This window comes from Anas platyrhynchos, chromosome 5 (assembly GCF_047663525.1).
Source record: "Anas platyrhynchos isolate ZD024472 breed Pekin duck chromosome 5, IASCAAS_PekinDuck_T2T, whole genome shotgun sequence".
NCBI lineage: Eukaryota > Metazoa > Chordata > Aves > Anseriformes > Anatidae > Anas > Anas platyrhynchos.
Genome location: NC_092591.1, coordinates 30620714 through 30644001, shown reverse-complemented (window position 1 = coordinate 30644001; position 23288 = coordinate 30620714). Strand labels below are relative to the sequence as shown.

The window sequence follows — 23288 nt, the reverse complement described above, 5'->3', positions numbered from 1 at the left end:
ATCGCCAGTCGGTCGAGGGGGGTGCTGGTGCCGCTCTGCTCTGCGCTGGTGCGGCCTCACCTCAAGCACTGCATGCAGTGCTGGGCACCACAGGACAAGAAGGACATGAAACTGCTGGAGAGTGTCCAGAGGAGGGCAACAAAATGGTGAAGGGCCGAGAGGGGAAGGTGTATGAGGAGCGGCTGAGGGCACTGGGCCTGTTCAGCCTGGAGGAGAGGAGGCTGAGGGGGGACCTCATCGTGGTCTACAGCTTCCTCACGAGGGGGAGTGGAGGGGCAGGCGCTGACCTATTCTCCTTAATCACCAGTGATAGGACCCGCGGGAATGGTGTCAGGCTGAGGCAGGGGAGGTTTAGGCTGCACATCAGGAAGAGGTTCTTCACCGAGAGGGGGGTCAATCACTGGAACAGGCTCCCAAGGGAAGCAGTCACGGCACCAGGCCTGTCGGAGTTTAAGCAGTGCACGGACTGTGCGTTTACTCACATGGCCAAAAACTAGGGTAGACCTTGTAATACACAATAAATGTTTGTTCATTGTCTTGTTGCTAAACTAGTGTATCAACATCCTGCCTTCCCGTCTCACGCTGGGCCAACATGACCAAATAAAAAAAGAAGCTGAACTACAAGGCCCAGGAAGACTACGGCCTCCATCTTCACGACCACCAGAGGGACAGAGATGACCCCCTAGCAACAGTGCGCGCAGGCGCAGAATATACCAGGATGTGCTGCGTAATCCTGGAATTACCAAGATAGAAAAAGGGACCCTGGCAGGGGTGAGATCCGTTCCGTTGGCGGAGCTGAGACTCCCCTGCCGCCCAGCGCAGTTTTGCATGCTGTTGGCTTACTCCATAAATTCCTTTCTATGGTTAATACAATGCTCTCTGAAAAATTAAGGGGACAACTTATAACAGACCTGTGTGGTGGAAGAAGTTGGAAGGGACGCATATGGATCATCGAGTCCAACTCGGAATATGCTATGATTCTATCATTCTACATTATCCTGGCAGGGAGAGCGTGCAGCTCTGGGGCCAAAGGAAGGTCCCGGGGTTGGGCCCTGGGCTCTTCCCCATCCTTCCTGCGTGCCCAGAGCCATGGGGATGTGCCTGCGGGCCCAGCTCTGCCCCATGCCCCAAGGGATGGACGATCGACCCGGGAGAGAGAGAGAGACACACAATGGTGCTGGGAGCGAGGTTCCAAGCACTTGGGGGCTTTAATGGGAAGGAGTGCTGCGAAGGGAAAGGCCATGCTGAAAAACTTCACAAGGAGCCTGGCGTGACATTGGGCCACGGGTGCTGGCGGGCCGATGGAGCCGTTTCTGCAGTGTGCTGAGGGCTGGGCAGGGATGGGTGACCCCATGGGCAGGGCCAGCCATCCCTGGGGCCGGAGCCCCCTCCTGCAGCCGTGTCCCCATGGCCTCGTCACGGCGCTGTCCCCAGGGTGCCCATGTAAACGTCGTCATAGCCCGTGTCCCCACAGGGCTGAGCCAGGGCGTCCCCACCGTGGGAAGCGGGGGGCTCCTCCGGCACGGCCGCAGCATCGTCATAGCCACCTGGGGGGCCGTGCCCAGGCTGGGCCGGGAGGGCTGCACCAGGCAAGGAGGGGCCAGGGCTGAGGACACAGCAGCAAGGGCCATGTCCCTGCAGCTCCCCAGCACCACTGCTCCATCATAGCCCCTCTCCTTGTGTCCCCTGTGCCTTGCAGTCCCTACTGATTGACCCTTGCCCTACCTGGGGCCTCTCTGGGGTTGCTCTCCTCCTTGTCATTGCCATCCCAGTTGTTGTCCTGCAGCTTCATGCCCGAGCCATCAGACAGGGAGCCTGCAGTGGAGAAGGGGCTGCTGAGTGTTGGGCCAGGGATGGGGACAGCCCCAGGCCCTGGGGACGACCGTGCTCCCACCTGTGTGGCTGGGCACCTCCTGGTACTCGGGCATCAGGCTGTAATCCAGCTCCTCGTACACGGCCTCAGCGCCGACATCCGTGGCTTTCACGGGGTCTGTAAGGAAGTACACGCTGCAAAGGCAGGACCACTGTTCCCCACAGCCCATGGAGACTCCGAAAGGGGCACCAGGGGAACCCCCAAGGCAGTGCCCACCTCGGCGTTGCAGCCGTGCGCGGTGTGCCTGCACAGCCAGGGCTGCCAGGGCCAGGCCCAGCAACGTCCCCAGGAGCACGCACAGGACCGTGGGCACCGGCACGCTCCCCGACACTGCTGTCAGTGGGGCAACGCTACTGCTGCTGCTGGCACCTGCAGGGATGGCGAGGGGCAGCGTGAGGCCGGGATCCGCACGGCAGTAGGGGCAGGGGGCAGTGGGCACGGGCAGAGCCACCTGGGCAAGAACCCCCGTGCCGGCAGCTGCTACCTGCAGTGCTGGTGGCCCCGCTGGTGTCCTCGGTGTCCTCGTCACAGGCGATGTGGGCGACCCCCTCGGGGCCGCAGGACTGCAGGTGCCAGGGCGCCGAGGGGCAGCGCCAGAGCGAGGGGGCCCCCTCCTGGCATCGCACCCAGCCCAGCCAGGCGGGGACCGAGCCCTGTGCGGGAACGGCCGCCAGCCTCCCCCCGCTGCCACAGCCCAGCTGGCGGCAGACAACGGCAGCTGTGGCGGGGCTGGTGTCGTTGGCGCACACGCGGCCCCACGTCCCCTCGCGCAGCACCTCCAGGTGCCCGCTGCAGCTGCTGCTGCCCCCCGCCAGACGCAGCAGCCCTGCAACAACAGGGGACGGGGGGTCGAGGCACCATTGGGACAGGTGGGGCAGCGCGCACCCCACGGGCAGCGGGGCCTGCTCCCCACCCAGCTCAGGGATCACAGTGCTCACCTACCTGAGCACACGGCACCGGCACCGCCGCCCCGGCGGCAGCCACGCCGTGCCGGGGCTGGGCAGGCCCAGAGAGCCGCCTCCGTCCCCGAGCAGCCCCCGGCACCCGGCCACAGCGTCCCCACGCTGGGCCCGAAGCGCTCCGAGCCGGGCGCCTCCAGGGCCCGCCCGCAGCCCAGCTGGCGGCACACGACGTCGGCATCTGGCAGGTCCCAGGCGTCCTGGCACACGGTGCCCCACGTGCCCTCGCTGTACACCTCCACCCTGCCGGCGCAGCGCCCGGGGCCGCCCGCCAGCCTCAGCCGCTGGCTGCCTGCACGGGAGGGCCAGCATGGGGCTGGGGGCACCCGCTGGGCACTCGCTGGGCACCCGTGGCCCTTCCCGGCACACTCACCTGAGCAGGCGACGGCCGCCTCTGGGGGGCTGTGGCCGGGCGCTGCGGCAGGCCCCGAGGCGTTGCACTGCGCCAGGAGCTCCTCGCTGCCAGCACAGCGCAGCTCCTGCAGCTCCATGGGGCCCGAGCTGGCGGCCGGCACAGCGTAGACCTTCTCTGGCACACCGCAGCCCAGCTGCCGGCACGCCACCAAGGCAGCTCGGTCGTCCCCCGGCCCCGCAGCCACGCGGGCCCAGGCCCCGGGGCTCGTGGCCACCTCCAGCCGCCCGTCGCACCGGCTCTCCCCGTCCAGCAGCCGCAGGGGCTCAGCGGCGCCTGCAAGAGCCCGGCCGTGCCGTGGGGACGGGCGCTGCTCCCCGCCTGCCACGGGTCCCCGCGGCCCCTGCACCCACCTGAGCAGTTGACGGCGGCGGCATGGCCAGGGGGGCAGGCGGGCTCCCCCAGCAGCGCCACGGGGCACTCGCCCGGGTGCTGCTCGCTCCCGCTGCAGCTCAGGGCATCGCGCCGCAGCGGCCCCGTGGCCGTGCCCGTCCCGAAATGGCCTCCTGGGGGCAGGGAGGCGGCGGGGCCGCAGCCCAGGTGGCGGCACAGGACGTGGGCGTCGCTCAGGTCCCAGGCGCTGGCACACAGCGCTCCCCATGTCCCCTGCGCCTCCACCTCCACCCGCCCGGCGCAGCCCGAGCCGCCATCCGCCAAACGGAAACCGGTGTAGGCTGCGGCGCAGAGAGGGCGCTGGGGGGATGGCAGGGCAGGGACCCCCGGGGCACCCCACGCTGCAAGGGGCTGCCCCGGCCCCCCGGACACCGGCCCCAGCACTTACGTGAGCAGACGATAGCAGCGGGGCCAGCACAGGCCTGGCCGTGGGTCGGCCGCCGGGCGCAGCTGGCCAGGAGTGGCTCGCTGCCGTTGCACTCAAAGGCGCCGTCCCAGAGCGGCCCCGTTGCTGCCCCAAAATGGCCGGCAGCGGGGACGGCCACTGCCGTGCCGCAGCCCAGCTCCCTGCACACCACCTGGGCGGCCTTGAGGTCCACGTGGCCGTGGCAGACGGTGGCCCAGGCCCGGCCCTGACGCACCTCCAGCCGCCCCGAGCAGGCGCCGTCCCCTCCGGCCAGACGGGAGAACCCTGCCGCGAGAGGAGGGCTCCTGGGGGGGATGCGCACGAGGGGGCTCCCTGCAGCACCGCATGTCCCCAGCACTCACCTTGGCACACCACAGCCCTGTTGTAAACAGTAGGTCTGGTATAGGGTCCCCAACCCCGAATCTTGCAGTCCCAGAGGGCCTTCTCATCCCCATTACAGTCGACATAGCCCAAGCTAATAGGACCTTCTTCTTGTCCAAAATGGGAGCTGTGGTAGGCGCCAGCAGCTGAGCCACAGCCCATCTGCTGGCACACCACCTCGGCGTCCTCCATGTCCCAGGAGTCGTCCAACACTGTGCCCCAGCGTCCCTGCAACTTCACCTCCACTCTCCCCTCGCAGGGTCCCCTGCCACCAACCAGCCGCAGCTCCACCTCCTCTGTACAGAGCACCAGTCTCAGTCCTGTCCTCGGGTTCCCAGCACGGCATCCCCAGCACCACTACCCCACCTCACCTGTGCAGGTAACTCCAACGTCCCACTCATGACCACAGAAGTGCTTGCCCCAGCCAAAGTGGAAGCAGTCCTGCAAGGTGGCCTCAGAGCCACGGCAGAAAACGGTTTGCAGCCAGATGCGTCCCTTGCCCTGCCCAAACGGGGCGTACGCCCGGGCCACCGCGCCGCAGCCCAGCTGCCGGCACACCACGCCGGCAACCCGGTGGTCCCAGTCGAAGTCATAGCTGCAGACGGAGCCCCACTCGCCCTCGTGCTTCACCTCCACGCGGCCGGCGCAGCGCCCGCCACCATCCACCAGCCGCAGCTCCCCGCTGCCTGTTCAACCCCAGGGACCTTGCTGAGCCCGGGGGACACCTGCCCCACGGCTGCTCCCTGCCCCACTGCTTGCCCACTGCTTGCCTATGGCCAGCCCCTGCCCCACGGCCAGCCCCAGCACTCACCCCCGCAGAGCTGCACGCAGAGGAGCAGCCCCAGTGCCCTGGCAGGCACCATCCTGCCCCCAGTGCCAGACGCAGCCCCGCACCGGGGAGGGGGATATATAGGCAGCCCCCGCTGGCAGGAGCCAATGGGGGCGGCGCAGGCACCTTGTGAGCCGCTATCAGGAGGGTTATCTGCTGCCTGCCGGGGCCCAGCCTCCAATAACCTGCTCCGTGCCCAAATATGAGACTCGGCTCCGCTTCTGGCGTCACACACCCCCCCGCCTCCCCGCTGGGGCTCAGCACCCAAATGTCTCCGAGGGGAGGCAGCCTGCCTGGCTCCTGTGTCCCCCTGAGCTGGGGTTGGGGCTGTGCCCAAGGAGAGCAGGTCCCCGTGGGGACAGGATTGTCCCCAGATCATGTCCTCCCTCAGCACTCCAGTACTCAGCCTGTGTCGGTGGGCATTGACCCACCTGGAACAAGCCCAAGGGTCACCGTGCAGAATCAGGTCCCCGCGCTGGCCTCAAGACGTGCAGGAGGGACATCTCAAGACCCTGCAGAGGCTCGTGGTACAGGCACAGGGGTGGCAGATTCCCCCTCCCAGGGACACAGCGGCTCTCACTGCACGCAGCTGCTGGGGCACCTGCGCTGCTGGCGATAGCATCGTGGCTTTGAGCAGCAGCGGGGATGCTGCCAACAGGCTCAGAGCTGAGGCTTCAGCCTCAGGGCACCGATTTGCAGCACCGTCCATGAGGGGAATGTGTCACATGCACAGGTTCCTGTCCGACACCAGGGACAGCTTGTGGCCTGGGCATCACCCAGAAAGACCCCAAAGAGGCCACCTGTGCCTCTGGAGCTGGGGGCAGAAAGAAGGAGCCCTAAAGTGGGAGGAGGAGGAGAAGGCAGCCTGACCCTCGCAGCAGGCACAGGGGTACCCACAGAACGTAGCTTGGTGCTGGGGGGGTCCCGCTGCTGTGGGGCCAGCACAGAAGCCCCCAGCTGTAGAAGGGGCCAGCAGCAGGGGCCCAGCCCTCCCTGCCCGTGTCCCTGTGTGCAGCCCGGTGCTGGGGCAGGAGGAAGTGTGTGCCGGGTGCGCAGGCGCCTCTCAGAAGCGCAGCACTGACCATCCGCAGGGCCGGGACACAGCAAAACCCACAGCAAAACCCAGAAAGAAACAGCTCACTACTGCCTTTGTAAACACCACCTATCTTGAGGCTGAGCAGGCTGCTGTCCAGTTCTGGAAGGACAAGGACAGGCGACTGCTGTTGCCTCTTTTGCTGGGACAGGTTTTGCTTTCAGAAGCTGCTCGCAGTGCACTAATGAGAAAGGCAGAGCTGTGAGGAGCATTTTCGAAGGCTGCTTTCCGTATTAGGGCATATGATCTGGTAGGCAGGGTGCTTCCCCAGAGCAAAGTCAGTGCTTAAACTGATTAACTGCAGCTATTTGATGTTGCTTGTACCTGCTGTCGCTGGGGCAGGGACTCCTGTTTTCTCTTACTGACTCCTATGCAGAAGCCTGCAATGCTCCAGCAGCAGCAAAGCGACCACCCTAAAGGAGGGCCCTGGTGTCAGCCAGCTGCTCCCAGAGGGAGGCTGTCCAGAGGTTGGGTGGGAAGCTGCACTCATGAGCCCTGAGCACCAGCCCTGCAGCCCCCTGTCGTCCTGCTGGCCGTGCCCCAGCTGCTCTCTGGGCTCTGCGACAGGACACTGGAGGTGGTCGTCAGCCGACTGCACCGACTACTTGATGCACTGGAGCCTGCCCCCGCACAGGGGGACATCCTGACCCTGCAGAAAGCTCCATTCCCTCCGGGCAGCTTTCCAGCCACTCTGCCCCCAGCCTGCAGCCTTGCACGGGGTTGTTTTGCCTCACGTGCAGGACGCGGCACTTGGCCTTCTTGAACCTCATCCAGTTGGCCTCGGCCCATCGCTCCAGGTCCCTCTGCAGAGCCTTCCTGCCCTCAGGCACATCAACACTCCTGCCCACCTTGGTGTCCTTGCCCAGCTTGCTGAGGGTGCACATGATCCCCTTCACCCCAGGGTGGGTGTCGCTGGGGGTGCTGGGGCAGAGGAAGCATCCCTGGGATGCGCCATGCCCTTCCTTTCCTTGTCCTGTTCTCCTGGCAGGGAGAGCCTGCAGCTCTGGGGCCAAAGGAAGGCCCCGGAGCTGGGCCCTGGGCTTTGCCCTGCGGCCCCACGGGATGGACGATGGACCCGGGAGAGAGAGAGACGGACCGGGGCCGGGGGCCAGACAAAGCCTCAAGTTCGTTCAGGAGACGTATTGAGAAGGGCGAGCTTGTCAGAACATCTGAATTATAGTCAAGGCTTTGGAAAGCTACCAGAACAAACCTGGAGAAGAAAGGGAGAGTGAACAAGGGGGAAAACACATCTTCCCCTGACCCTGCCTCAGAAACTCTTAACAATGACACCTTTCACGCTTTTTCTTCAGGGAGCCCATCTACGAAGGGGTCGGGGAAGATGGCCAACAATAATTTCTTTCTCTCCAGTTATCTCCTTGAAACTGCAATTTCTACTAGTTTAAAGACTTTTGACTTTTGACGCTAGGTGATAATGGTCTCCACCAGGCATGGTGCTGGGGAAGAGGTTGCAAGTGTTCCCAGGAGGATGCCTAGGGTGAGGAGGTCGACTCCACGCCTCAGGACTGCCTCCATCAAGAAAGACAGGAGGGTTATTGTTGTTGGAGACTCTATTCTCAGGGGAACAGAGGGCCCTATTTGTCAGCCTGACCCTACCCGTAGGGAAGTCTGCTGCATCCCTGGGGCCAGGGTCAGGGATGTTGCCAGGAAGCTTCCCAACCTGGTACGCCCCTCTGACTATTATCCTCTTTTGATAGTCCAGGCGGGCAGTGACAACACTGAAGAGAGAAGCCTGAAGGCTATCAAAAGAGACTTTAGGGGGCTGGGACGGTTAGTGGATGGAGCGGGAGTGCAGGTGGTGTTTTCGTCCATCCCTATGGTGGCAGGGAGGGGTATGGAGAGGATACGGAAAGCCCACCTGTTAAACACGTGGCTCCGGGGCTGGTGCCAACGCAGAAATCTTAGGTTTTTCGACCATGGGGCACTTTACTCAGCACCTGGCCTGATGGCTGCGGACGGGTCCCTATCTTTTAGGGGAAAAAGGATCCTGGGCCAGGAGCTGGCAGGGCTCATTGAGAGGGCTTTAAACTAGGTAAGAAGGGGGATGGGGCTGAAGCAAGGATTGTTGGGGCTGTGCCAGGGGGAACAATGGCAAGGCTGGAGGATAAGGTAATGGCCCATCTGAAGTGCATCTACACCAATGCACGCAGCATGGGTAACAAACAGGAGGAGCTGGAAGCCATCGTGCCGCAGTGTAGTGGGTTTACATGGCAAGGTTTTGGTAGCAGGGGGCAATAGGGGTGGTTTCTGTGAGAAGGATCTAGAAGCTGCCCCATGTTTGGGAAGGGCCCCATTGTTTTCCAGATCTGAGCCAATAAGCGATGTTGTTTTGCGCCTCTGTGAGAGCATATTTAAGATGGGAAAAAAATGCTGCGCCACACAACAGCTGGGAGAGTGAAGGGAGCGAGAAACAGCCTTGCAGGCATCGAGGTCAGTGTAGAAGGAGGGGGAGAGGTGCTCCAGGCGCCGGAGCAGAAGTCCCCTGCGGCCTGTGGTGAGGACCATGGTGAAGCAGGATGTCCCCCTGCAGCCCATGGAGTACCACGGTGGAGCAGGGTTCCACGCTGCAGCCCGTGGAGGAGACCACGGTGGAGCAGGTGGCCCTGCACCGACGGAGGCTGCCGCCTGTGGAAGACCCCTGCCGGAGCAGATTCCGGGCCGGACCTGTAGCCCGTGGAGAGGAGCCCACGCAGGAGCAGGTGACCTGGCAGGAGCTGCTGCCCGTAGGGGAGCCAGGTTGGAGCAGTTTGCTCCTGAGGGATGGACCCCATGGTACGGACCCATATCTGGAGCAGTTCTGGCAGAGCTGCTGCCTGTGGGAAGCCCACGCTGGATCAGTTCATCAAGGACTGCATCCCGTGGGTGGGACCCCACAGCACGGGGGACGAGAGTGACCGAGAAGGAGCGGCAGAGAAGAAGTGCTGTAGACTGACCATAACCCCCATTCCCCCATTCCCCTGCGCCACTCGGGGGGAGGAGGTGAAAGAGGGTGGATGGGGGGGAGGTGCTTTTGGTTTCTTTCCTTTGTTTCTGTCCTGGTTTCAGTTAGAACAGAATTAATTTTCTTCCTAGTAGCTGGTGGAACGCTGTGTTTTGGCTTAGGATGAGAAGAGTGCTGATAACACCCCGATGCTTTAATTGTTGCAGAGCAGTGCTTATACTAAGCCAAGGACATCTCAGCCTTTTGCTCTGTCCTACCAACGGGCAGGCTGGGGGTGCAGTAAAAGCTGGGAGGGGACAGACCCAGGACAGATGACCCAAACTAGCCAAAGGGGTATCCCATACCATCTGACGTCATGCTAAACAATATATAGGGGTGGCTAGCCGGGGGGAGGGGGCCGGACTGCTCGGGGTTAGGCTGGGCATCGGTCAGCGAGTGGTGAGCAATTGCATTGTGCATCACTTGTTTGTACATATTATTATTACTTTCCTATTATCACCATTGTATTATTATTATTATTATTGTTATTATTATTTTTGTTATTATTATTTTCCTGTCTTATTAAACTGTCTTTATCTCAACTCACGGGCTTCACTTTCCATTTCTCTCCCCTGTCCCAGAGAGGGAGGGGGGAGGGTGAGCGAACGGCTGCGTGGTGTTTAGCTGCCGGCCGGGTTAAACCACGACAGTCTTTCTGGCGCCCAACGTGGGGCCCGAAAGGTTGAGATAACAGCAGATCTGACCAGAGTGTGTTAAACTAAATTTGGTATAAGTATTAGACCTGCTTAATAGTCACTTGTCATGATGCTGATTGCTTTAATTTCAACTCTGCTGCGCCTGTTTTCCAAATTGAGTATTATAGTACATTATTTTCCGTATTTGCTCTCTGTCATGTTGTTTATCCTCTCCGGGCCCTGGTTTCAGATCATTACGGGTACGTGAGTTGCAAAAGAAAACAATCAGGAAAAAAGGATTCTCTGAAAAGTTTGCTGCTCCAACTTCCAGCAGACAGTCCTTCAAACACAGAAACGAAGAAGATTCTGACCAGGATTAGGGGGGCCCTGCCTCCAGCCAGGGGTAGGAAAGGGACAATCGAGTTTATTGGACTGTGTGGATTCGATGGCCTGGCACGTCACACGCACAGAAGTATAAGGCTTTAGTAGACACCGGTGCACAATGTACTATAATGCCATCAAGCTATAAAGGACCAGAGCCCATCTATATTTGTGGAGTGACAGGGGGATCTCAGCAGTTGATTGTACTGGAGGCTGAAGTGAGTCTGACTGGGAATGAGTGGGAAAAGCACCGCATTGTGACTGGCCCGGATGCTCCATGTATCCTTGGCATAGACTATCTTAGAAGAGGATATTGCAAGGACCCAAAAGGGTTCCGGTGGGCTTTTGGTATAGCTGCCTTAGAGACAGAGGGCATTAAACAATTATCTACCTTGCCTGGTCTCTCAGAGGACCCTTCTGTTGTGGGGTTGCTGAGGGTCGAAGAACAGCAAGTGCCAATCGCTACCACAACTGTGCACCGGCGGCAATATCGCACTAACCGAGACTCCCTGATACCCATCCATAAGCTAATTCGTCAATTGGAGAGCCAAGGAGTGATCAGCAAGACTCATTCACCTTTCAATAGTCCCATATGGCCAGTGCGAAAGTCTAATGGCGAGTGGAGACTAACAGTGGACTATCGTGGCCTGAACGAAGTGACGCCACCACTGAGTGCTGCAGTGCCGGACATACTGGAACTTCAGTGCGAACTTGAGTCAAAGGCAGCCAAGTGGTACGCCAAAATTGATATCGCTAATGCATTTTTCTCCATCCCTCTAGCAGCAGAGTGCAGGCCACAATTTGCCTTCACTTGGAGGGGAGTCCAATATACTTGGAATCAGCTGCCCCAGGGGTGGAAACACAGCCCTACCATTTGCCATGGACTGATCCAGTCTGCGCTAGAGCAGGGGGAAGCTCCTGAACACCTGCAGTACATCGATGACATTATTGTGTGGGGTGACACAGCAGAGGAAGTTTTCAAGAAAGGGAAGAAAATAGTCCAAATCCTTCTGAAAGCCGGTTTTGCCATAAAACAAAATAAAGTCAAAGGACCTGCACGAGAGATCCAGTTTTTAGGAATAAAATGGCAAGATGGACGTCGTCAAATCCCAATGGATGTGATCAACAAAATAACAGCTATGTCTCCACCAAATAACAAAACAGAAACACAGACTTTCCTAGGTGTTGTGGGGTTTTGGAGAATGCACATCCCAAATTACAGTCTGATTGTAAACCCGCTCTACCAAGTAACCCGTAAGAAGAATGAGTTTGAATGGGGCCCTGAACAATGACAAGCCTTTGAACAAATCAAGCAGGAAACAGTCCATGCAGTAGCCCTTGGGCCAGTTCGAACAGGACCAGATGTAAAGAATGTGCTCTACACTGCAGCCGGGGAGAACGGCCCCACCTGGAGCCTCTAGCAGAAAGAACCTGGGGAAACTCGAGGTCGGCCTCTGGGGTTTTGGAGTCGGGGATACAGAGGATCTGAGGCCCGCTATACTCCAACTGAAAAGGAGATATTGGCAGCATATGAAGGAGTTCGATCTGCTTCGGAGGTGATCGGTACTGAAGCGCAGCTCCTCCTAGCACCCCGATTGCCAGTACTAGGATGGATGTTCAAGGGAAGGGTCTCTTCTACGCATCATGCAACTGATGCTACATGGAGCAAGTGGGTTGCACTGGTTACTCAGCGGGCTCAAATAGGAAACCCCAGTCGCCCAGGAATATTGGAAGTGATCATGGACTGGCCAGAAGGCAAATACTTTGGGATATCATCAGAGGAGGAGGTGGGTCGTGCTGAAGAAGCCCCACTGTACAACCAGTTACCAGAGAATGAAAAGAAATATGCCCTGGTCACTGATGGGTCCTGTCGTATTGTGGGGAAGCATCGGGGATGGAAGGCTGCTGTATGGAGTCCTACGCGACGAGTTGCAGAAGCTGCTGAGGGAGAAGGTGAATCGAGTCAGTTTGCAGAAGTGAAGGCCATTCAGCTGGCTTTAGACATTGCTGAACGAGAAAAACGGCCAGTTCTCTATCTCTACACCGATTCATGGATGGTAGCAAATGCCCTGTGGGGATGGTTACAACAATGGAAGCAAAACAACTGGCAGCGTAGGGGCAAACCCATCTGGGCTGCTGCATTGTGGCAAGATATTGCTGCTCGGGTAGAGAACCTGGCTGTGAAAGTACGCCACGTAGATGCTCATGTGCCCAAGAATCGGGCTACTGAAGAACATCAAAACAACCAGCAGGTGGATCAGGCTGCTAAGATTGAAGTAGCTCACATGGACCTGGATTGGCAGCATAAAGGTGAATTATTTATAGCCCGATGGGCCCATGACACCTCGGGCCATCAAGGTAGAGATGCAACATACAGATGGGCTCGTGATCGAGGGGTGGACCTGACCATGGACGCTATAGCACAGGTTATTCATGACTGTGAAACATGTGCTGCAATCAAGCAAGCCAAACAGTCAAAGCCTCTTTGGTATGGAGGACGATGGCTGAAATATAAATATGGAGAGGCCTGGCAGATTGATTACATCACGCTCCCTCAAACTCGCAATGGCAAGCGCCACGTACTTACAATGGTGGAAGCAACCACCGGATGGCTGGAAACATATCCTGTGCCTCATGCCACCGCCCGGAACACCATCCTGGGCCTTGAAAAGCAAGTCCTATGGTGACATGGCACCCCAGAAAGAATAGAGTCAGACAATGGAACTCACTTCCGAAACAACCTTATAGACACTTGGGCCAAAGAACATGGTATTGAATGGGTGTATCACATCCCCTATCATGCACTAGCCTCCGGGAAAGTTGAACAATACAATGGCCTGTTAAAAACTACATTGAAAGCAATGGGCGCTGGGACGTTCAAAAACTGGGATACGCATTTGGCAAAAGCCACCTGGTTAGTCAATACTAGGGGATCTACCAACCGAGCTGGACCTGCCCAATCAAACCTGTTACGTACTGTAGATGGGGATAAAGTTCCTGTAGTGCATGTAACAAATATGCTGGGTAAAACAGTCTGGGCTACTCCTGCCTCAGGAAAAGGCAAACTTATTCGTGGAATTGTTTTCGCTCAGGGACCTGGATACACTTGGTGGGTGATGCAAAAGAACGGAGAGGTCCGGTGTGTACATCAAGGAGATTTAATACTGGGTGAGAATAGCCCATAAACTGAATTGTACCATGTTAATTAGTATATTATACTGTATGTTATCACTACCATGATTACTATAGGTGACTAATTAGAATGTATGGAAAAGAGTGTAACCTGAGCATGACATAAATGGTATGGAATAAGGGGTGGATAGATGTCCTGGTTTCAGTTAGAACAGAATTAATTTTCTTCCTAGTAGCTGGTGGAACGCTGTGTTTTGGCTTAGGATGAGAAGAGTTCTGATAACACCCCGATGCTTTAATTGTTGCAGAGCAGTGCTTATACTAAGCCAAGGACATCTCAGCCTTTTGCTCTGTCCTGCCAACGGGCAGGCTGGGGGTGCAGTAAGAGCTGGGAGGGGACAGACCCAGGACAGATGACCCAAACTAGCCAAAGGGGTATCCCGTACCATCTGACGTCATGCTAAACAATAGATAGGGGTGGCTAGCCGGGGGGAAGGGGCCGGACTGCTCAGGGTTAGGCTGGGCATCGGTCAGCGAGTGGTGAGCAATTGCATTGTGCATCACTTGTTTGTACATATTATTATTACTTTCCTATTATCACCATTGTATTATTATTATTATTATTGTTATTATTATTTTCCTGTCTTATTAAACTGTCTTTATCTCAACTCACGGGCTTCACTTTCCATTTCTCTCCCCTGTCCCAGAGAGGGAGGGGGGAGGGTGAGCGAACGGCTGCGTGGTGTTTAGCTGCCGGCCGGGTTAAACCACGATGGTTTCTCACTTCTCTAGCTTGTTAGTAATGAGCAATAAACCTTACTATCTGTCTTCTTACGCTGAATCTCTTTTGCCCGTTACAATAATTATTGCATGATTTTCTCGTCCTTATCTCAATCCTTGAGCCCTTTTCACATATTTTCTCCCCATTCCTCTTTGAGGAGGGGGAGTGAGAGAGCGGCTGTGGTGGAGCTCAGCTGCCCACTCGAGCGGAACCACGACAAGCAGGCAGGCTACGACTTGGTTGCCATCACGGAGACATGGTGGGACCAGTCTCACGACTGCAGTGCTGCAATGCCTGGCTATAAGCTCTTCAGAAGGGACAGGCAGCACAGAAGGGGTGGTGGTGTGGCTCTCTATATTAGAGAGTCTTTCGATGTTGTAGAACTCGAGGCTGGGAATGACAAGGTCGAGTCCCTTTGGGTTAGGATCGGCTGGGACAACAAGGCTAGTGTCCTGGTCGGGGTCTGCTATAGACCGCCGAACCAGGATGAGGAGACGGATGAGGAGTTCTACAGGCAGCTGACAGAAGTTGCGAAATCTTCAGCGCTTGTACTCGTGGGGGACTTCAACTTCCCTGACATACCCTGGAAGCACAACACAGCCCAGAGGAAGCAGTCTAGGAGGTTTCTGGAGAGTGTGGAAGATAGCTTCCTGACGCAGCTGGTTAGTGAACCTACCAGGGGTGGTGCCCCGCTAGACCTTCTCTTCACAAACAGAGAAGGACTGGTGGAGGATGTGATTGTCGGGAGCTGTCTTGGGCAGAGTGACCACGAAATGGTGGAGTTGACTCTTTTTGGCGAGGCCAGGAAGGGGACCAGTAAAACCGCTGTATTGGACTTCTGGAGGGCTGACTTTGGGCTGCTCAGGACACTGGTTGGTGGAGTCCCTTGGGAGGCGGTTCTGAAGGGCAGAGGAGTCCAGGAAGGCTGGGTGCTCTTCAAGAGGGAAATCTTAATGGCGCAGGAGCGGTCTGTCCCCATGTGCCCAAAGACGAGCCAGTGGGGAAGAAGACCGGCCTGGCTCAACAGAGAACTGTGGCTTGAGCTTAGGAGAAAAAAGAAGGTTTACAATCTTTGGAAAAGTGGGCAGACCACTAGGGAGGACTATAAGGATGTAGCGAGGCTGTGCAGGGACAAAATTAGGAAGGCCAAAGCTCATCTGGAGCTCAATCTGGCTACTGCTGTTAAAGACAACAAAAACTGTTTTTATAAATACATCAACACAAAAAGGAGGACTAAGGAGAATCTCCATCCTTTACTGGATGCGGGGGGAAACTTAGTGACAAGAGATGAGGAAAAGGCAGAGGTGCTCAATGCCTTCTTTTCCTCAGTCTTTAGCGGCAATACCAGTTGTTCTCTGGATACCCAGTACCCTGAGCTGGTGGAAGGGGATGGGGAGCAGGATATGGCCCTCACTATCCACGAAGAACTGGTTGGTGACCTGCTACGGCACTTGGATGTGCACAAATCGATGGGGCCGGATGGGATCCACCCAAGGGTACTGAGAGAACTGGCACCTTTTTCATACAGCCTGTTGTTCACTCTTAACAAATACTTGAAAACATTCTTCAAAGTCAGCCTTACCTGCATGCACTTGAGCTTCTGAGGTTGCTTGGTTTTAGTTATTATTATTTTATTATTTTTTTTTAGGGCTGGGAAGGAAGCTTAGAATCCATGTAAGTAACTTGACTGAAAACAGACCAGGTGAAGGAAGTCCTCAAACTCCCCAACACAAAGCAACTGTAAGACCCAGAAACACTTACCTGCCAGCTTCTGAACTTGAGTCACTGCCAAACTACTTCACAGGGAAGTAGCACCACCAGGGTTTTCCTGTCCTCAGAAGGCACCACCAACATAACTAGCTCATAGAGTCTCCAAAACTATTTCACAGAGATGGTAGAAAACATGAAGAAAAAGCAGCCTACTGGGGAACACTGAGAACATTTCACCAGGACAGAAGAAAAGCACCCTAAGTAACCTGAGCCTCAAACTCCCCTGGAGAGGCAATTCCATCCATAAGTCCCCATGCTTCCTATAGAGCAAAGGTCAAATGATCCCCACCTGGCAGATTTCACTTCACAAGGGTGGAGCCAAGAGACCTTGTGGAATAGGCTCCTCTACCTGGCTTCAATGTTTTAGGGTCAATTGCTCCTTATGGCTAATAGAAATAACCTGACAAGGGGCTTAGTGGTTAGAGTTGACCTAATGAATTAACTACAAAAGGCGCGTAAGGGTCATATTGCTGCTAGTCATTCTTTGAGGAAAATTAGTACAGAGCATGTTAAAATAAGATAAATAAATATTAATAAAATAAATAAATAAATAAATGACCTAAAAGGCAAAATTGCCGTCATAGATTTTCATCTGTCTAGTCAAGACAGACAAAGAATATAGTGATCAGGAAGACTTTTCTTGATGTTAATGTTATTTAAATTTGCTTTCCTAAGACCTCTTCTTTATGCAGGACTTTTCAAAATCTAGCGCCGTGACCTCTGACTGCAGTATTTACTTTGGCTGCACATAAACTATCACGTATAAATGCCAGGATCCGGATCCTCGCTCCCTATTCAGGTCAAGGACCGGGCTGAAAGTTTTGACTTTAATTTGGTTACATGACTACGTTGTTGTTGTTGTGGTTTCCCCTGGCCAGCAGCTAAGCACCACACAGCCGTTCGCTTGCCCTTCCTCTTCCTCCTCAAGCAAGGATTCGGTCGGGTAGTGCTGTGGAGCCTCTGGCTGAGCTGTGCAGGGACACGTTCCCCTGGGGATCATGGGGCTCGGGGAGCTGCCAGGGCCACAGCAAGGCTCCGTGGTAGTGGGGAGCACGGGACAGCACAGCCATGGGGCCCGTGGGTTTCCTGCTGGGATACTGGGGCATCGCTGCTACCAACCCTGGGAGTGCCAGTGACCGTGGCCTCGCTGTCTCTTGCAGTTGGTGGCATCTCTGCAGTGCCCTGCGGCCATGGACGGGTCGTCAGGCTGGGCCTGTGTGCTCTGTCGTCACGGCCGGGATGACGTGGCCGACCTGCTGCCCTGCCTCCACCAGCTTTGCTTGGGCTGTGCGCTGTGGTGGGCCAAGAAGAAGCCGCATTGCTCCCTGTGCGGGGGCAGGCTCCAGTGCATCAAGTACTCGGTGCAGTCGGCTGACGACCACCTCCAGTGTCCTGTCACAGAGCCCAGAGAGCAGCTGGGGCACAGCCAGCAGGACGACAGGGGGCTGCAGGGCTGGTGCTCAGGGCTCATGAGTGCAGCTTCCCACCCAACCTCTGGACAGCCTTCCTCCGGGAGCAGCTGGCTGACGCCAGGGCCCTCCTTTAGGGTGGTCGCTTTGCTGCTGCTGGAGCATTGCAGGCTTCTGCATAGGAGTCAGTAAGAGAAAACAGGAGTCCCTGCCCCAGCGACAACAGGTACAAGCAACATCAAATAGCTGCAGTTAATCAGTTTAAGCACTGACTTTGCTCTGGGGAAGCACCCTGCCTATCAGATCATATACCCTAATACGGAAAGTAGCCTTCGAAAATGCTCCTCACAGCTCTGCCTTTCTCATTAGTGCACTGCGAGCAGCTTCTGAAAGCAAAACCTGTCCCAGCAAAAGAGGCAACAGCGGTCGGCTGTCCTTGTCCTTCCAGAACTGGACAGCAGCCTGCTCAGCCTCAAGATAGGTGGTGCTTACAAAGGCAGTAATGAGCTGTTTGTTTCTGGGTTTTGCTATGGGTTTTGCTGTGTCCCGGCCCTGCGGACGGTCAGGGCTGCGTTTCTGAGAGGCGCCTGCGCACCCGGCACACACTTCCTCCTGCCCCAGCACCGGGCTGCACACAGGGACACGGGCAGGGAGGGCTGGGCCCCTGCTGCTGGCCCCTTCTACAGCTGGGGGCTTCTGTGCTGGCCCCACAGCAGCCAGACCCCCCAGCACCAAGCTACGTTCTGTGGGTACCCCTGTGCCTGCTGCGAGGGTCAGGCTGCCTTCTCCTCCTCCTCCCACTTTAGGGCTCCTTCTTTCTGCCCCCAGCTCCAGAGGCACATGTGGCCTCTTTGGGGTCTTTCTGGGTGATGCCCAGGCCACAAGCTGTCCCTGGTGTCGGACAGGAACCTGTGCATGTGACACATTCCCCTCATGGACGGTGCTGCAAATCGGTGCCCTGAGGCTGAAGCCTCAGCTCTGAGCCCGTTGGCAGCAACTCTGCTGCTGCTCAAAGCCACGATGCTATCGCCAGCAGCGCAGGTGCCCCAGCAGCTGCGTGCAGTGAGAGCCGCTGTGTCCCTGGGAGGGGGAATCTGCCACCCCTGTGCCTGTACCACGAGCCTCTGCAGGGTCTTGAGATGTCCCTCCTGCACGTCTTCAGGCCAGCGCGGGGACCTGATTCTGCACGGTGACCCTTGGGCTTGTTCCAGGTGGGTCAAGGCCCCCCCCAATACTGGCTGAATACTGGGGTGCTGAGGGAGGCCATGTTCTGAGGGAGGACCCCAAGCTGGGGATAACCCTGTCCCCACAGGGACCTGCTCTCCTTGGGCACAGCCCCAACCCCAACTCAGGGGGACACAGGAGCCAGGCAGGCTGCCTCCCCTCGGGGACATTTGGGTGCTGAGTCCCAGCAGGGAGGCGGGGGGGTGCGTGACGCCAGAAGCGGAGCCGAGTCTCATATTTGGGCACGGAGCAGGTTATTGGAGGCTGGGCCCCGGCAGGCAGCAGATAACCCTCCTGATAGCGGCTCACAAGGTGCCTGCGCCGCCCCCATTGGCTCCTGCCAGCGGGGGTAGCCTATATATCCCCCTCCCCGGCGCGGGGCTGCGTCTGGCACTGGGGGCAGGATGGTGCCTGCCAGGGCACTGGGGCTGCTCCTCTGTGTGCAGCTCTGCAGGGGTGAGTGCTGGGGATGGCCATGGGCAAGCAGTGGGCAAGCAGTGGGGCAGGGAGCAGCCGTGGGGCAGGCGCCCCCCAGGCTCAGCAAGGTCCCTGGGGTTGAACAGGCAGCGGGGAGCTGCGGCTGGTGGATGGTGGCGGGCGCTGTGCCGGCCGTGTGGAGGTGAAGCACGAGGGCGAGTGGGGCTCCGTCTGCAGCTACGACTTCGACTGGGACCACCGAGGCGCCGGCGTGGTGTGCCGGCAACTGGGCTGCGGCGCGGTGGCCCGGGCGTCCCCGTACGCCCCATTTGGGCAGGGCAAGGGACGCATCTGGCTGCACCCATTCTTCTGCTTTGGAACAGAAGCCACCCTGCAGGACTGCCCTCACTTTGGCTGGGGCAAGCACTTCTGCGACCATGATCGGGACGTGGGGGTGACCTGCACAGGTGAGGTGGTGTGGTGGTGTTGGGGATGCTGTGCTGGGACTCCCCTGGACAAATCTGAGGCTACCGGCTCTGTACAGAGGCGCTGGAGCTGCGGCTGGCAGCTGGCAGGGGACCCTGCGAAGGGAGAGTGGAGGTGAAGTTGCGGGGACACTGGGGTGCGGTGGCAGATGATGCCTGGGACATGGAGGATGCCGAGGTAGTGTGCCAGCAGATGGGCTGCGGCTCGGCTGTTGGCACCTACCCAGGCTATCACTTTGGCCAAGCAGTAGGTTCTATCAGCTTGGCTGTTGTTGACTGTAATGGGACAGAGAAGGCCCTCTGGGACTGCAAGATTCAAGGCTGGGGACCATACCTCGGCCCTCCTGTCTATAATACTGCTGTGGTGTGCCAAGGTGAGTGCTGGGGACATGCGGTGCTGCAGGGAGCCCCCTCGTGCGCATTCCCCCCAGGAGCCCTCCTCTCGCGGCAGGGTTCTCCCGTCTGGCCGGAGGGGACGGCGCCTGCTCGGGGCGGCTGGAGGTGCGTCAGGGCCGGGCCTGGGCCACCGTCTGCCACGGCCACGTGGACCTCAAGGCCGCCCAGGTGGTGTGCAGGGAGCTGGGCTGCGGCACGGCAGTGGCCGTCCCCGCTGCCGGCCATTTTGGGGCAGCAACGGGGCCGCTCTGGGACGGCGCCTTTGAGTGCAACGGCAGCGAGCCACTCCTGGCCAGCTGCGCCCGGCGGCCGACCCACGGCCAGGCCTGTGCTGGCCCTGCTGCTATCGTCTGCTCACGTAAGTGCCGGTGTCTGGGGGGCCGGGGCAGCCCCTTGCAGCGTGGGGTGCCCCGGGGGGGCCCTGCCCTGCCATCCCCCCAGCACCCTCTCTGCGCCGCAGCCTACACCGGTTTCCGTTTGGCGGATGGCGGCTCGGGCTGCGCCGGGCGGGTGGAGGTGGAGGCGCAGGGGACATGGGGAGCGCTGTGTGCCAGCGCCTGGGACCTGCGCGACGCCCACGTCCTGTGCCGCCACCTGGGCTGCGGCCCCGCCGCCTCCCTGCCCCCAGGAGGCCATTTCGGGACGGGCACGGCCACGGGGCCGCTGCGGCGCGATGCCCTGAGCTGCAGCGGGAGCGAGCGGCACCCAGGCGAGTGCCCCGTGGCGCTGCTGGGGGAGCCCGCCTGCCCCCCTGGCCATGCCGCCGCTGTCAACTGCTCAGGTGGGTGCAGGGGCCACGAGGACCCGTGGCAGGCGGGGAGCAGCGCCCGTCCCCACGGCACGGCTGGGCTCTTGCAGGCGCCGCTGAGCCCCTGCGGCTGCTGGACGGGGAGAGCCGGTGCGACGGGCGGCTGGAGGTGGCCACGAGCCCCGGGGCCTGGGCCCGCGTGGCTGAAGGGCCGGGGGATGACCGAGCTGCCTCGGTGGCGTGCCGGCAGCTGGGCTGCGGTGTGCCAGAGAAGGTCTACGCTGTGCCGGCCGCCAGCTCGGGCCCTGTGGAGCTGCAGGAGCTGCGCTGTGCTGGCAGCGAGGAGCTCCTGGCGCAGTGCAACGCCTCGGGGTCTGCCGCAGCGCCCGGCCACAGCCCCCCAGAGGCGGCCGTCGCCTGCTCAGGTGAGTGCGCCGGGAAGGGCCGCAGGTGCCCAGCGGGTGCCCCCAGCCCCATGCTGGCCCTCCCGTGCAGGCAGCCGGCGGCTGAGGCTGGCGGGCGGCCCCGGGCGCTGCGCCGGCAGGGTGGAGGTGTACAGCGAGGGCACGTGGGGCACCGTGTGCCAGGACGCCTGGGACCTGCCAGATGCCGACGTCGTGTGCCGCCAGCTGGGCTGCGGGCGGGCCTTGGAGGCGCCTGGCTCAGAGCGCTTCGGGCCCGGCGTGGGGACGCTGTGGCCAGGTGCCGGGGGCTGCTCGGGGACGGAGGCGGCTCTCTGGGCCTGCCCAGCCCCGGCACGGCGTGGCTGCCGCCGGGGCGGCGGTGCCGGTGCCGTGTGCTCAGGTAGGTGAGCACTGTGATCCCTCAGCTGGGTGGGGAGCAGGCCCCGCTGCCTGTGGGGTGCACGCTGCCCCACCTGTCCCAATGGTGCCTCGACCCCCCGTCCCCTGTTGTTGCAGGGCTGCTGCGGCTGGCGGGGGGCAGCAGCAGCTGCAGCGGGCGCCTGGAGGTGCTACGCGAGGGGACGTGGGGCCACGTGTGCGCCAACGACACCAGCCCCGCCACAGCTGCCGTTGTCTGCCGCCAGCTGGGCTGTGGCAGCGGGGGGAGGCTGGCGGCCGTCCCCGCACAGGGCTCGGTCCCCGCCTGGCTGGGCTGGGTGCGATGCCAGGAGGGGGCCCCCTCGCTCTGGCGCTGCCCCTCGGCGCCCTGGCACCTGCAGTCCTGCGGCCCCGAGGGGGTCGCCCACATCGCCTGTGACGAGGACACCGAGGACACGAGCGTGGCCACCAGCACCGCAGGTAGCAGCTGCCGGCACGGGGGTGCTTGCCCAGGTGGCTCTGCCCGTGCCCACTGCCCCCTGCCCCCTGCCCCTGCTCCCAGGCGGATCCCAGCCTCACGCTGCCCCTCGCCATCCCTGCAGGTGCCAGCAGCAGCAGCAGCAGCGTTGCCCCACTGACAGCAGTGTCGGGGAGCGTGCCGGTGCCCACGGTCCTGTGCGTGCTCCTGGGGACGTTGCTGGGCCTGGCCCTGGCAGCCCTGGCGGTGCAGGCACACCGCGCACGGCTGCAACGCCGAGGTGGGCACTGCCTTGGGGCTTCCCCTGGTGCCCCTTTCGGAGTCTCCATGGGGCTGTGGGGAACAGTGGGTCATGCTGTTGCAGCGTGTACTTCATTACAGACCCCGTGAAAGCCACGGATGTCGGCGCTGAGGCCGTGTACGAGGAGCTGGATTACAGCCTGATGCCCGAGTACCAGGAGGTGCCCAGCCACACAGGTGGGAGCACGGTCGTCCCCAGGGCCTGGGGCTGTCCCCATCCCTGGCCCAACACTCAGCAGACCCTTCTCCACTGCAGGCTCCCTGTCCGACGGCTCGGGCATGAAGATGCAGGACATCAACTGGGATGGTGACAAGGAAGAGAGCAACCCCAGAGAGGCCCCAGGTAGGGCAAGGGGCAATCAGTAGGGACTGCAAGGCACAGGGGACCCAAGGAGAGGGGCTATGACGGAGCAGTGGTGCTGGGGAGATGAAGGCACACTGCCCTTGAAGCTGCGTCCTCAGCCCCGGCCCCTCCTTGCCTGGTGCAGCCCCCCCAGCCCAGCCTGGGCACGGCCCCCCGGATGGCTATGACGATGCTGCAACCGTGCCCAAGGAGCCCCCCGCTCCCCACGGCGGGGACACCCCGGCGCAGCCCTGCGGGGACACGGGCTATGACGACGTTGACATGGGCACCCTGGGGACAGCGCCGTGAGGAGGCCCTGGGGACATGGCTGCAGGAGGGGGCTCCAGCCCCAGGGAGGGCTGGCCCTGCCCATGGGGTCACCCGTCCCTGCCCAGCCCTCAGCACGCTGCAGAAACGGCTCCATCGGCCCGCCCGCACCCGTGGCCCAATGTCACGCCAGGCTCCTTGTGAAGTTTTTCAGCATGGCCTTTCCCTTCGCAGTGCTCTTTCCGATTAAAGCCCCCAAGTGCTTGGAACCTTGCTCTTTGCACCATTGTGTGTGTCTCTCTCTCTCCCGGGTCCATCGTCCATCCCTCGGGGCCATGGCGTAGAGCTGGGCCCGCAGGCACATCCCCATGGCTCTGGGCACGTAGGAAGGATGGG

At 59.8% G+C, this 23288-nt stretch overlaps 2 protein-coding genes across 2 annotated transcripts; one reads left to right on the top strand and one right to left on the bottom strand.

Moving 5' to 3' along the window:
* Positions 1-1702: 1702 nt before the first annotated feature.
* On the bottom strand, positions 1703-7230 carry LOC113843750 (scavenger receptor cysteine-rich type 1 protein M130-like). The gene is made up of 11 exons (XM_038179689.2): positions 7056-7230; positions 4796-5110; positions 4406-4720; positions 4026-4328; positions 3598-3918; positions 3206-3520; positions 2816-3124; positions 2358-2699; positions 2090-2242; positions 1895-1990; positions 1703-1815 (listed from the first exon to the last, which is right to left on the bottom strand). The coding sequence occupies exons 1-11, from the start codon at positions 7228-7230 to the stop codon at positions 1703-1705; spliced, it is 2757 nt and encodes a 918-aa protein (XP_038035617.2).
* A 185-nt stretch (positions 7231-7415) lies between these two features.
* Positions 7416-23144, top strand: LOC113843744 (antigen WC1.1-like). Its single transcript, XM_072038391.1, has 11 exons — positions 7416-7485; positions 19240-19560; positions 19638-19952; positions 20030-20755; positions 20833-21147; positions 21218-21526; positions 21643-21984; positions 22107-22262; positions 22364-22459; positions 22539-22625; positions 22771-23144. Exons 1-11 carry the CDS (start codon positions 7416-7418, stop codon positions 22932-22934), a joined length of 2901 nt encoding a protein of 966 aa, XP_071894492.1. The 3' UTR covers positions 22935-23144.
* The last annotated feature ends 144 nt before the right edge of the window (positions 23145-23288 follow it).